At 45.5% G+C, this 14,868-nt stretch overlaps 1 protein-coding gene across 1 annotated transcript in view; it reads left to right on the forward strand.

The window, feature by feature from the left end:
• The first annotated feature begins 988 nt into the window (after nucleotides 1–988).
• The window catches only part of MBOAT1 (membrane bound O-acyltransferase domain containing 1), a 112,606-nt gene continuing 98,726 nt past the window's right edge, over nucleotides 989–14,868 (forward strand). The window contains exon 1 of the mRNA XM_030881300.3: nucleotides 989–1,169. Coding sequence (XP_030737160.1) covers nucleotides 1,074–1,169 — 96 coding nt within the window. The 5' untranslated portion in view covers nucleotides 989–1,073. The remainder of the gene's footprint in view (nucleotides 1,170–14,868) is intronic.

Below are 14,868 nucleotides of genomic sequence, written 5' to 3' on the forward strand. Positions count from 1 at the left end.
TCTTGGAAAGGATCAAGACGTTTATGATTCTCAAAACCTATTAATCAACTAAAGTTTTCCAAGTGCCAGTGATACACTTGGGTGTCTGAGGACAGAGAAGCGAAGGGGCCAGGTACCTCTTTTTAGAACCGGTTCTGGCAAAAGCTGATCCGAATGCACGTAACTGTAGCGCCGTTTCTTACAGGAGTAAAAAGAATTCACAATCCAAAGGGCCGAACATTAACGGTCAGAAGCTAGCAGTCCTGGTGTCTGCGCCTGTGTGACACAGACCATGTCAGATCAGGGTGTAGGAAACTATGTCTTGCCCACAGGCACGTAAGGAGAAAAGGAGGCTGGGTGCTGGGGTGCTGGCTGGGAGCCCCGGGGCGTCCTTGGGCTTCGAGCCCCTGGCAGATTAACCCTTTGCCGCAAGGACTGCGAGGGAGAAGCCTTGCAAGGAAAGTGCAGAAAATCTTAGCCGGCGCGGGGACCGGGAGGGCCGCGGTGCCGACGCTGCGACGGAACCAGAACGGGGTGGGGTCAGGGTGCTCCCTAGCGCAAGGAGCCCGTCAGGGTGACCGGGATGGAGGTCGTTTCTTGTGGCGGGGAGGGAGGATGGGGAGCTCGGGCGAAGTAAGAGCAGAGGATCCTCCCGCCCCCGGGGCCGCGCGCCACCAGGCGCCGGGCTAGGCGGCGGCGTCCTTGTCGTCGCTTTCCCTCTCGGGTTGGCCCGGGCAGGGCGGGCCGGGTGGCGCTCGAGGGCCGGGCTCCGAGTCCGCACTTTTCCTCCCTCCCTTCCTCCCTCCTCCCGGGCAGTCCCGGGCGGCCGGGCCAATGAGCGGCGAGAGGAGGGGAGCGGGAAGCAAACGCTCTCGGCCGCAGCCCTCCTGCCGCGCCCGCGGCCACTGCGCCAACGCCAAGTTTGCGCCCCGAGAGTTTTGCGCTGGGTCGCGTCCTCCGGCTCGCCGCTCGGTCCCCGCGAGCCAGGCGGCCGCGCGGCCCTCGGGACAGCCACCCGCGCGCACTCGGGCGGGAGGACGCCGAGCGGGGTGGCGCGGCCTGGGGCCGGGGCTGCCGCCTCCCGAAGATGCAGGATGGCAGCAGAGCCTCCTCCCAGCCTCTCCTACCGCACCACGGGCTCCACCTGTCTGCACCCGCTCAGCGAGCTCCTGGGCATCCCTCTGGACCAGGTAACGGCGGGCGGGCGGGCGGCCCTCGGCTGGGGCGGGAGCGCGGGAACCCTCCCGGAGCCGGAGCGGGCGTGAAGCCTGCGGGGGTGTTGGTGGGGATGTTATCTACCTCCGTCCCCGCCCCCATAGCAGATTTCACTGCTACAAACTAGACAGGTGGAGTTTTGTTTGTTGGTTTTAAATTGATGTTTTTCTCCTGTAAGTGTGAAAAAAATTGGTATACCTTGCACAGAAGGTTCGAATAAACTTTTTTGTTTTGTTTGAAGTTTTGGGTTTCCTCGTTTCCTGTAACCCAGGGCTAAAACATTCTGATAAATGACTCAAGTGTTTCTTTCATCAGTGTAGTCAGGTCTTTATTATTTTTAAGTTAGATGAAACTACTTAGAAACTGAACCTGAGTGATCTATATGCAAAAGCCTGTAGCTTATGAATGAGAGACCTGGGTTTTCTGCAGTGAGGCTTGTGAAATCGGGTTGACAGTTATTTTGTACCACCTGTGATCAACATCGTCAAGGGAGGAGGGACACAGGATGCTGTGGTTTTCCGAGGGCCTTAGGTTATTCAGTCAGTCTACCCTCGGGGGTCCAGGCTCCCTAGTAGGACAGGTTAGTGGGAGAAGAGAGGCACTGTTGCAGGTATTTGGACTGTCCAGCAACTGTCTGCTACCATTAAAACTGAAAATGGCAGCAAACAACAGTAATTCCAGGTAAGAAATTTTCCCAAGGGTTGAGGCTATCTTAACCTCTTTTCTTGTCTCCTTAGGTGCTGCAGGCTAGATAGGCCCTGTATTTAGCAGTGAGTCAATAAATATACAGTTGACCCGCGAACAACACGGGTTTGAACTGCATGGGCCCACTTATATGTGTATATTTTTCAATAGAAAATACTACAGTACTGTACCATCCGAGGTTGCTTGAATCCACAGTTTCCGAGGAACCACAGATACAAGGGGCCGACAGTAAATTATAGACAGATTAACCGCTATGTAGTTCAAGGGTCAGCTGTATGTTATTTAAATGGAATTGGGTAAGGCATGCTGGAGGACGGCCCACTAGTGATCTTTTAAAAAATTCTTCTTTCCTTCAAACAAGAGTATACCTGCTGCTCTTTCCACTCACATTCCCTCAGCAACGAGGAAGTGAGACCTAGATGTTTCCCGTACTCAGATGCTGTTTACTGAGCCACCCTTCCACCTGGCTCCCTCTGAGGATCTGATTCAGAACTCCACCTGACCTGACTGTCGGCCATCAGTTGTAAAATCCAGACGGTCAGGAAATTGGGAGAGGTATCAGCTGCTAACGCCTGTTCTTGTAGTGAGAGTGTAGTGACTGCCAAGGACCTGCAAAGGCAGAAATAATAGCAAATTCTTTAGCCCTGAAATGAAATATAACTCAGAGCTGAATTTCCTTCAGGGGAGTTCGTTGGTACTTACCCCTCTACTCTCCATCACAATTTATTTTAATTGCATTTTCCATTTTCAGCAATTCAACACAGCTACAGAGAAGAGGAATCCAGGGAGGTTTTTTGTATGGAAAGAGTTAGATTGTTAATGAATCCCAGAGATTGACGACTGAGAGGTGCCTAGGATGATGTTATTAAGTGCTTTGTAACTGCATCCACCCTCATCTTCCATCTCCTGGATTTCTGGCAAAGGAATTCTGGTTTTAATTTATAAACAAGAACAAGAGAGCCTGTGGGATGTTTAAGGCTGGAAGGAAGGGATTTCTGGGATGAACTGAAGGAAAAATGTGGGCGATAGGCAAGGAAGGAGCACCTGTGATCTCTTAGATCTTAGGAAACCCCACTGCCCTCCAGCAGGGTCAAATCTAAGCAACTCTCAGTGGAAGAAGCACTGAAAGGGCAATGCCCCAGCTGGCTCATTTCAGGCCGAGGGAGAATCCCAAACCATAAATAATGTGGTTTGAGGCTAAACTGTGGCTTGAGAGTTTGGAAGCTTGATGTGTTTTTCTCCCTCGCACTTTCAGGGGCTTTTTAGTTGTTAGACTGACTTGGGAGTAATTTGTGCTCTGCCAGAAAACTTCCTTTATGACTGCTGGCTGGTATTCTACCCTCCTGGAGCCTCAGAGTCTTCACGTGTAAAATGGGAGACGACAAAAAGACCTACATTTTGGAGCCGAGACATTTTATATAGATATAAAATGCCCTACAGTCCTTGTATCAGACAGGGTCCTGGCAGGAAACAATTCAACTCAATGGATGGCAATGAAGAAACTTTGATGAACTACTTAGAGAGGTGTGGGTGGCATTAAGGGAACCAATAAAGGAGGTCCAGGTACCAAGACCTGGGCAAGGGAAAGGGAAGAAAGTCCTCTTGCCAGGATACAGGGGGGAAGTAGAGAGAGAACCTCAGCCCTTCTGCTCCCCATCTCCTGGCCTTTCCATCTCTTTTTTCTTGCGGTACGCGGGCCTCTCACTGTTGTGGCCTCTCTCGCTGCGGAGCACAGGCTCCGGATGCTCAGGCTCAGCGGCCATGGCTCACGGGCCCAGCTGCTCCGCGGCATGTGGGATCTTCCCGGACTGGGGCACGAACCCGTGTCCCCTGCATCGGCAGGTGGACTCTCAACCACTGCGCCACCAGGGAAGCCCCCTTCCATCTCTTGCAGTGGCCCCCAGTGGGTGGCTGGCCTGGGGCACCTGGGTGATGTGGTCTGCAGGGGCTCCCCCTGGGGCACAAAATTGGGAAGAGAAAAGTGGAGCCAGGTCTGGAGGACAGTCCTAGGGTGAGAGCCCAGTCCTTGATACATGTTTGCTCCTGGCCCATTAAAGAGTGACTTTTTATTGGCCTTCGATTTGCTAACAGTGATAAAACATATACCTCACGTTGTCCAAGTGGTTCTTCATATGCCACTTAAGGATAGTGAATCCTTTTCTTAATGTCTTAACATTTCACACGTATATTTTTAATTTCTGTATTGATTGCACTTGTGAGAATGTCTTTGGCTTCTGGGTCTCCCTGTGTCAAGTTGTTTATTATTTGCAAAACCTGAAATATCTGTTGAGCATTCTACTATGTGAGTGAAGAACTCTTTTTTTAAATATTTTTACTGGAGTACAGTTGATTTAAATGTTACGTTAGTTTCAGGTGTACAGCAAAGTGAATCAGTTATACATATACATATATCTACTCTTTCTTAGGTTATTTTCCCATATAGGTTATTACAGAGTATTGAGTAGAGTTCCCTGTGCTATACAGTAGGTCCTTATTAGTTATCTATTTTATAAATAGTAGTGTGTATATGTCAGTCCCAATCTCCCAATTTATCCCTCCCCCAACCCTTTCCCCCTGGTAACCATGTTTGTTTTCTATATCTGTGACTCTGTCTTGTAAATACGTTCATTTGTACCATTTTTTTAGATTCCACATATAAGCGATATCATATGATATTTGTCTGACTTACTTCACTCAGTATGACAATCTCTAGGTCTATTCATATTGCTGCAGATGGCATTATTTCATTTTTTTTTTATGGCTGAGTAACATTCCATTGTATACATGTACCACCTGTTCTTTATCCATTCATCTGTTGATGGACATTTAGGTGGCTTCCATGTCCTGGCTATTGTAAATAGTGCTGCAGTGAACATTGGGGTTGCATGTATCTTTTCAAATTATGGTTTTCTCTGGATATATACTCAGGAGTGGGATTGCTGGATCATATATATGGTAGCTCTATTTTTAGTTTTTTAAGGAACCTCCATACTATTCTCCATAGTGGCTGTCTTTAATTATTTTTCATCTGATTCTTCCATTTATCTGTTCTGTTAGCTTATGGGGGGAGCCTGTGTGCAATTGTGACTATACTCAGGAAAAGTCTATGGTTTTAGTTTCCAGGGACTTTTACTAGCCTGGCCTCCTCCTAAAGATGTTAAATGCAAAATCATCTTATTTAATTAGAGACTAGAGCACAGCAGTTCAGATCCAGAGTATAGGAAATGGATGACTTAGGGGCCTTCACAGGTGCCTCACAGATGAGTTTGATGAAAACTGCGTTTCTAGAATGAGTTTCTTTCGAGCAGATGTGGAACTCGGGCAAAGAACTGAGGATGACTATTTTGTTTGATTTTTTTGTTTAAATCATCTGCTCATGCCCTCTCCACTCGGTTTTGGTCGTGGGGTATGGCATGATCTGTCTTTAAACTATCCTAGCCTTCGAAGTTTGCAAAGTTGACTCAGCTACCAGGATAGACGCGGTAATACTGACGTTCCTAATTTGTGTGGTATACGGTCGTATCCTAGGAGCTGTGCAAGAGGAGAAATTCCTGGCTTTAAGGAATTTGCAATTTGGTCGTGGGGAACTCTGAGTGCCAGGAAATGATTTTTGAGATTAAAGCAGTCCAGGTTTAGGCCTATTTATGTAAGCTTGTGTTACAGTTTAAAAGGCAAGATCAGTGAAGACCAGCTCTGAAGGCCTGACCCTCTCGACTTATGGTGATATCAGCAGTGGGTTTTGATGACTCCACCGGGGCCTCTGACCACAGTGTCTGTACCTGCCTGGAGCTTTCAGTCACCTGGTTGGTTCTTTTGCCTATTCTTGGAAAGCCCAACCCTCAATTTTCTATTCTTATCTAAGTCTTGCCCTTGGTTAAAAGCCCAGCTCACATTCCACAGTCATTATTAAATCAATTAAATATTTATTTAACACTAGTAGTACCAGGGACTTGGTCAGGTCTTAAAAAAAAAAAATCAAGGTTCCTATCCTTGAAGAGTTTATACGCCCATGGAGGAGACAAAAGACCTATAGAAGTGCTATGTCCTCACAGACCTATGTAGGTACTAATAGAGGTTTGTAGGTGGTACCTTAGTGGAACAGAGAAGGGAAAAGCCACAGGACACCTTGGACTCTTGTGGAATTTACTGTTTACCTTTGACACGGTTTATATTTGACACTTGACACAAAATGTTACCTTATTTTGTTAGGTATCCTGCCTGGTTTATAAGACTGAGTTTCAAACTAATTTAAAGTCTCCTTGAAGTCTAGGTTTTATCTATCCTGGTATTCCAAGCAAGTAGTAGCGTGCTCAACAAATGCTTTTCATTAGTAGCAATATATGCCAGTGCTGACGATATACATGGTCAGACTTTGATACAGAATCTTCTGTTTTTAAAGTGGAGAGAGATGGATCTTTGTGGGAGGGGTGGGGAGGGTCCTCTACTGAACATTCCCCCTGTGGGTGCTGCCTCCAGGCTGTACTCTTGGGTTTCTGACTTGAACAATCTACTCTCCACCCTGGGGCTTTCCAGCTGACCCCAGGCTCAGGATGCATATGGCAGGTCACAGAATGTCCATCCTGCAGAGAGCCACTTCATTCATTTTTTTGGCCTACAAGGCTAGGTCTCCTCTCCCTACTTAATTTCCCTTTCACTGTCTGATAGTGAAATCATCGGCTTATGGGAGGAGCATCATTTGGTTAGACTACAAACAGCAAATACTGAGTTTCTGCCATGTTCCAGGAATTCCTGGGACTGGGTGAGGCTGTTATCATTCAAACATGAATAAAATAGGGTCCATCCTCGAAAAACTCATTGTTGGGTGGGGTGGGGACACAGAAGTCAACCAATGTTGCTCCTGTGTGGTGCCTGGACCTGCAGCATCAGCCTTGAAACTTGTTAGAAAAGTTATTCTCTGCCTGGCACCCTGTCTGCTGCTCTGGGCACAGACCCAGCCAGCGGGGGATTTCATGAGCCCTCTCGGTGGTGCTGGGATGCCCCAAAATTTGAGAACCACTGCTGTATGCAGATAAATGGGATACAAATTAATTAAGCGCCGTGGAGGCGGGTGAGGTGTGGTTGTCAGAGAGCATCTCACAGGCGGGGAGGACCACGAACTGGGTCTTGAAGGCCGAAGAGGTATTTGTCAGGCAAAGTGGGTAGAAAGAACAGCACATACAGAGGTGGGGAGGTGTGAAACTGTGCACTTCGTTCAAGGAACTGAGTCCACTGAAGTGGCTGGTGAGGCTGCCCTTGTGAAGATTTTGGGACTCCAGGCTGGGGAGGGAGGCAGGGGTCACATCATGAGGAAGCTGGGAGGCTCTGGTGAGGTGTTTGTACTTCACCCTGCAGAGACCAGGGGGAAGCAAACTATTTCTGTAACGGGCCAGACAGTAAATATTTTCGGCTTTGCAGGCAGTACAGCCTTTGTTGCACGACTCAACTGTGCCATTGTGCGGTGAGAGCAGCCATAGACAATATGTAAATCGTTGGGCCTGGCTGTGTTCTCATGAAACTTTATTTATGGACTGAAATTTGAATTTTATGTAATTTGCACATGTTGTGAAATTTTCTTCTTTTGATATTTTTTTCCCAACCCTTTAAAGATGTAAAAACACGTAGCTAACATGCAGGCCACACAAAACAGGCAAGGGCTGGATTTGGCCTGAGGACTGGAGTTTGAGACCCCTGTTATAGATAATTTTCCTCACATTTGGCGGATGGACCGTCATCAGTATCTATTGCCAAATATGCTTCTGGGATTTGACTCAGACCTAGTGAATCCAAATACATTTCCGAGTGACAGGGCTGCCCAGGTGATCCTTGTGCTACCTGAAGTTTAGAGGCATTACTACCGTCCAAGGGAAGGCATTGAAGGGTTTAAGATGTGAAAGGATTTTCATTTTGTGAAGTGGGGCGGGAGGTCCTGGCTGAAGGAGGCAGGGATGGAGCAGGGGTTTTTGACAATGAGTGGATGTTTGGAGTAGTCTTAATGGGGGAGCAGAGAAGGAGCGGCCTGGGGTCAATTTAATGGGTTGCTGAGTATAATCGACGCACTGAAAATCAAAAATTTCAGGATTGGTGCCAATATGTGGTTTTTGTCTTTCAGCAGCTCCTTGTAGGAGCAAAAGTAAAATAAATCGCTGGACGTTTGCAGGGAAGGTTGTTGGAACGTTAAGAAGTAAGGGTGTTGAAAGATGCTGACAGGTAGCTGGAGGTGATGGCAGTGAAAAGGGAAACATTTGGAGATTGGAGGGACTTTGAGGGGCGGGTGCAGGGGAAGTGAGAGAGCCGGGGGCCAGGGTATTTAAGATGAAGATTCCTAGGGAAGCTTCCCTGGGCAAGGATGAAAGTCAAGGTGTGGCCATGGGAGAAGGGGTGAAAGTCGACTCAGTTTAGCAAGTCGAGGAACTGGGGAATTTGGTTGATCGTCCTAAACATTGAAGCTGCCTAGGTGACTGGGGATGTGAGGTGGAGAGAAAGACTCTGTGCTACCTAAACTCTCCAGGAAAGTGGAGGTAGATTGGTAGATCCTGACAATGAAGAAGGACCAGAGAGGGTATGACAGGCTCTGCTATCAGGCACTCAGCCAGCCACTCTCCAGGGCGCATCTCATTTAATGTTAGGACGAAGAGTGGGGTCTGGAGGGAGGTACTTCCTGGCTGGAAGGACGGTGCCTCTCAAAGGGCGTTGGAAGAGCTCTCTTAGCCCCTTTATCAAAGGAGGCAGCAGCTGAGCCTGTTGAGCGGGGGTCAGCCTGCTCTGTTCTTTCAGTCCCACCACCCCCTGTTCCCTCCAACCGACACCATCCTAGGGCCCAGTTCACACTTGGCACTACTTAAACACTTTATTGAATAAATACAATACCAAACAAAATGCATTCAAATGCTTTCTAAAGAAGTCAATTTTAAAGGTCTTTCCATTCAGGTTAATGACAAACACAGTAAAGGCAGATACGCTACTTTCACATAATTGGCTGATTCTATACAGCACTTACATCTTTTAGTCCACAAGTATATTCTTAAATGACAGAAGGATGGTGGAAGAAAAATGGTCCAAAGCAGCAGTGGGGGAATCTGCAAAAGCAGTGACTTTCTTCTCTCTCCTTGCCGTTTGTGGTGGTAAAATGGGAAAGCAGACACCTGGGGGCGGACAGTTCTCCCTCAAGGCTAAGAGGGAGGGAGAGAGCTGGGAAGACACCGAGGCTTCCGGGAGCAGAGCAGACTGAAGGCTTTGAGGAGGACCTCGGAGCCCATGACTGCAAGCCTGCATGCCGGCACAGGAGGCTCAGGGATGAGCGGCGGGGTGCTTGGCAGGTAGAGGGGTCCCCGGGGGCCCCAGAGTCCTGGTAAGGCCGCGGCCAGCGACTCACCCTGGGCCTTGTGGTCTTTCCTGGAGCTGCACACAAAGAGGGTGGGCAGCCTGGGAGCTGGGCAGGGCTCGAACCCAGGACTGCCTCTGCAGACTTTGCTCGTAGTCACTGCCCTGCATCCCAGCCACTGCTTCCCTGGGCGCTGTACCATCAGTGCAGCGGATGAGTTCTTTCCTGTGCCTCAGATCCACTGCGTCGTTCACACCTTCCAGCTTCTGCTCACACTTTTCCCTCTGCCTGATATTAGTCCTCATCCTCATCCTCATTTCCTTTTTCATCCCCTCCTGTCTGCTCTCTGGAACCCTGGCCTTGCTCTCTCCTCTCCCCTTATAGATCATCCCCCCGCCTCCCCCAGGGCCAAATGGATCCGATTTTATTTTCTTTTTTTCTCCATAGCACTCTCTCCATACTGTATGTGCTTCTCTTTTTGGTGGGAGAGATTATGTTTATTGACTTTGTATATGCATATCTACTTGTCTGCATATTGGTTATGTGTGTGTTTCTGTCTTTTTTTAAAAATTGAAATATATAGTTGATTTACAATGCTAGTTTCAGCTGTACAGCAAAGTGATTCAGTTATATGTATATTTTTCAGAGTATATTCCATTGTAGGTTATTACAATATATTGAATATACAGTACATATATTCCCTGTGCTATACAGTACATCCTTGTTGCTTACCTATTTTATGCGCAGTAGTTTGTATCTGTTAATCCCATACTTGTAATTTATCCCTCCCCCCTCCCTTTCCCCATTGGTAACCATGAATTTGTTTTCTATGTCTGTGAGTCTCTTTCTGTTTTGTATATAAATGCCCTGGTATTATTTTTTAGGTTCCATATATAAGTGATATCATGTAATATTTGTCTTTGTCTGACTTACTTCACTTCGTAGGATATACGCTAGGTCCATCCATGTCGCTGCAAATGGCAATATTTCATTCTTTTCTCCCACATGGTGCCTCTTACTTTATGTCTCAGATATTTATCGTCTTGCTGCCCTGCCTGATTCTGAGAGGCTTCTCTCTGTACTTGCTTATGGAGTACCGGATGCCAAATATTGGGCTAGAAGGGGATACAGAGATTAATTAGGATCTCTGCCTTCTAGGAGGCAAACCAATACGCACTTGGTAAATTACTTTATTACGTCTAAACTCTTGTAAAGCAGTGTGCTCAATGCTCCAGAAAATGTGTACATGTGGGCCTCAGCACTCCTGGGCCTGTCCTGGGGAAGGTGAGGGGAGCTTCCTGGGAGCTGCTGCTTTAGAAGGAGAAGGGGAAAGTGCAGCGGTGAGGCCAGGTGGGACAGGCAGAATATGCCAGGAAGAGGAAGCTGTTTGAGCAAAGGTACTGAGGCTGAGGAAAGATGACCTTTCTTCTTGGGCAGTGAGTGAGGCTGCATCTTAGTCATCTTGGTATGCTTGTTAGTACGAAGTAAGAACTAAATAAACTTGGTTCCCTTGAAGTGGAATTTTATTTACATAATTTGCACTGGAATGGATGACTAAGTGATGATAAAATTAGGAGCCGGTTCTTTTTACCAACTGGTTAAGCCTGTTTATTATTTGGACCCTACACTTCAGATCGAATAGGCCTAATTTCTGATTTGAGAGTTAATTAATGGCCCCATTACTGATAGTTAAATGTGAATCTTGGGTTGTTTAAATATAAAATTCTCCATTCCCGTTTTCATTATGTGGAGTTGATAGATGCATTACCTACCATTATAAAGGCAGATATTAATATCATTTTTTTGGACCAGTTGTCTCAAGTGTGTGTGAACACCATGTACAGTTTTCCTTTTGCAGTTTGAAGTCAAGTCACTTACATACAGAAAGTGCTGTATACCTAAGTACTCCCAAGTGTTTTTGAAGCACAGCCTCTGAATTACATTTATAAAGAAAAATTTCATGGAAAGATTATAAGGAGATACAATCTGGAAATATCTTTTTGTAGCAGCAACTTGTAAAAAGAATTCAGTCTGTGTAATTTAATAACAGTGTTTGGTTGTATGCTTTTCAGAAGCTTTCTATTTTAAGGAAGTCAACCCTTTCAGTAAACAAGACAAAGGGAGAACTTGCTGAAGTCTTGTTAATGACAATTTCTAGTAGTTTTGCCAGGATAGCAGAAGGATAGAGAATAATCAGCGGGAAAAGTAACTTCAAGTAGTTTATTCGGGTTAAAAATGTGCTTCATTAAAAGCCCACTGTCCCATAGGGCTTAGAAATGTGATCATCTGCCACAAGATGAACTCATTAACCCATTTTAGCCAAAAAATAGGCACTCGGTTAATCATTTACCGTCTTCCTTATAATAGTGGGGCTCTGCCTATAACTTTGTTATCAGTGGTTAATCATTTTTTGAAGTATGGTTTTGAAAGTCCACACAGCATAAAAGGGGCTCTCAGTGTTGCGTTAGGATTTCTGGCTGGGGGATGGTGCTGGGGATTTTGCAACCATCGTATTATTACAGATACTCCATTCTCCAGCCTATTTACCAAAACAACAACACAAAGCTCGGGTTTGAAAGCCTCATCTGAAAAAGGAGCAGGGGTACATTGGAAAAGTTTTGTTCAGAGAGTTCTAACTTCTTATTTCAAACAAGTAATTAAAAAATGAGTGGTTGTCTCCCCCCCACCCCTATTTTTGTCTCATTCATCATTCTGTACTTCTCATTTGAAACAGTCAGCAGAGGTATACAACACAAGGTTGCTAAGGCCTAGAGGAAGTTGCTAAATTCAAAAGTCATTTTGTGAAATTTTATGAAGTGGTTTAACTGTGAGTGTCACTGGGTTGAGACTTCTTTCCTCCAACGACTTTTTTTTTATCCCTGGCATCATTTTTTGCTCTGTCTTTTTAAAAATTTAATTTCATTTATTTTAAATATTTATTTATCTGTAATGTTTTGTGTTTGATTAATTTTTTTGGTTTTTATTTTGTATAAATACAGTTTAAAAAAATGAGTTTTCTGACCAGGTAGCTTATGGACTTAGTATCAAACCACAAGGCAGAAAAGGGGGTATAATGAAGGGTCAGTCCCTGTGGTGTACACCCCCCTCACGCCCCGCCCCCAGTTTGCAGCTGCTCAGATCCGCTCCCCGCTGGTGGCCAGAGGTAGGCGAGGCTGCCATGTACACAGAATCTTTTTGTCTTTTCTGACACAAACGAGAGTGTACGGTTCTTCCACTCTTCGCCTTTTTAAAAAAACTTAACAGTGTCTCTTAGGGATTGATTCATATCTGCATCTACAGAGTTCTTGTGACGTTGACTTCCTTTCTGCCTTTTCTGAGAGTTCTGCTTCTCTGCTTCCAGGAACGGCCTTGTCCTTTAGCAGACGCTGAAAGACGCTGGTGGGGGTGGGTGATGAGTTTGGAGAGGGGTCTCCCACATTGGCATGGTCCCCAGGAACATGGAGAACATGGGGACCACGTTCAGTGGGGCAAGTGGGGCGACGGGATGAGCACTGAGCTCAGGGCGAGCAGAAGATGGGCTTTGCCTCCAATTTCCCTGGGAGGGAGAGCGTACACTCTGGACTTAGGCATGAGGACATTAAAGATTCCCTTTCCCTTGTGCCCCAGGGATGAAAATGGTTCTGCCTCCCACTGACCCGGTGTCAGCGGAAGTTTTGGTCTCTCTGTCTGCTGGAAATGATGTTCTTTAAGCCCAATGCAGCTCTAAAATTCTGTGATTCCAAGATCTTCAACAGTAGCAAGGAAGGCTTGGTTTTAGATTGTAAAGAAACACTTCTTGAGGGTAAAGGCCCCCCTCCAAGGCCTTTTCTTTCTCTTTTTACTTTTCAGTGGATGTAGCTAAAAGGATTGTATCTGTATATTTTCCTTTCTTGTTTCTCCCAGTGAAATGAGTGCATTTCCATGCATGTTGGCTGAAGCGAATTGACCTTCAGGGCTCTGGAATCTCTCTTCTTCCACCTCCTCCTTAGAGCAAGGTCAGAACGCCTTAGGAATTTGTGTGCTTTACAATGGAAATAAGACCGTGTGAAAAAGAGCTTCTGTTTCTTGTTTACTAGAGATGTTGAGCTGGTTTTCCTCCCTTCTCAATTCCAAAAGAGAATCGCCATTCATCTCCAAACAGTAAGTGTTAACCTGCCTGCAGGTTACTGAACAAAAGGGAAGCAAATCAATTTGTATATGAAATTCTACTCAGAGAGCTGTTTTCTACACATTGTGGAGGGAAGAACAAGAAGATTTTTCATTTTCTTAATGTGTAGGGTCTGGGGGTGGAGTTTACAAAAAGAGTATAATAAAGGACTGTTTTGTAACCTCAGCCTTATCGAGTTAACATTTACCTCAGTTTTATAGTGAGCCTACGTTGCAAAGCTTAAGTTGACTTATGTGTTTATCTTTCTACTGAGGTATTGAGAGCCTTCATAGATATCTTTATCCGACGGCCAGTTTTGTTATCTTAGTTTGAAAGAAGGGCGAAAGGAGGCTATAAACTAAAAGTAATCATTTCATCAAGATACCAGGTGGGACCCAAGTTCACTGTCATAACCAATAATGAATTATGACTGTGCATCTTAGCTAGTGGAAACTGCAGAGAGAATTAGAAAGACAGTAGTGGGCTGTAAAATGATTTGGAAATTGACCCCTTACAAGTTTTTAGGAGAGCTGGAAAACCAGCTCTTGTGTGCTTGGCAACCCTCAAACATTGATTAGAGTTATATGTGTCGAGATTTGGTTCTCTGTTGCAGAGTTTCTAGATGCTATGGAGAAGTTAGAAACGAGCAGGAAAAATGGTTCTAAGAACAACTGGACTGAAGGTTCCTAAACAAAAAAGGAAATGAACTTGAGTAAAGGAGTTGACAAAAGATGGCAAGAGCCACAGACTGTGGAGTAGCCATCAGTGAGGACCATAAAATGCCGGTTAGGTAACCATGGATGGGGTGTGCCACTGATGCGCCTCATTTCCTGAAGAAGGCCTTGAACTTGATGGCCTCAGAGAAGTCCTTTGTTGTGTCATTTTGTAATTATCCCTCTTTAGCTCGAGGGAAAATACTAAGGGTCTCACCAATATTTCAAGAAGCGACTTGCACCTCATCTAAGGTTTGCCCTTTGCTTCATAATAATAGATCACATTCTATGGTAATTAAAGAAAAACAAACTTATTTTGGAATAATTTAAAATTCACAGAAAAACTGTGCTGATAGTACAGACAGTTTTTATATGTGCCTCCCCCGGTTTTCCTCAACGTTAGGTACACTTGTCAAAAGTCAAACATCAACACTGATAGAAAACCATTAAATAAATTCCAGACTTTTTGAATTTCACCCATTTTTCCACTAATGTCCTCTTTCTAGTCTACGATTCCGTACCTTACAATTCACCCATTTCAAGTGTACCAGTCAGTGTTTTTTTTAGTATATTCACCAGGTTGTATAACCATTGGCATAACCAAGAGAAGTCTCAGGAGACATGACAAGTGAATGCAATGTGGTGTCCTGGATGGGATCCTGGAGCAGAAAAAGGGCATTGGGTAATAAGCAAATCTGAGTAAAGTATGGGCTTTAGTTAATACTAGTGTATCAATATTGGTTCATTAACTATGACAGATGAAACCTTTATATGTAAGGTGCTAATAA

This window comes from Globicephala melas, chromosome 11, assembly GCF_963455315.2.
Source record: "Globicephala melas chromosome 11, mGloMel1.2, whole genome shotgun sequence".
Lineage (NCBI taxonomy): Eukaryota > Metazoa > Chordata > Mammalia > Artiodactyla > Delphinidae > Globicephala > Globicephala melas.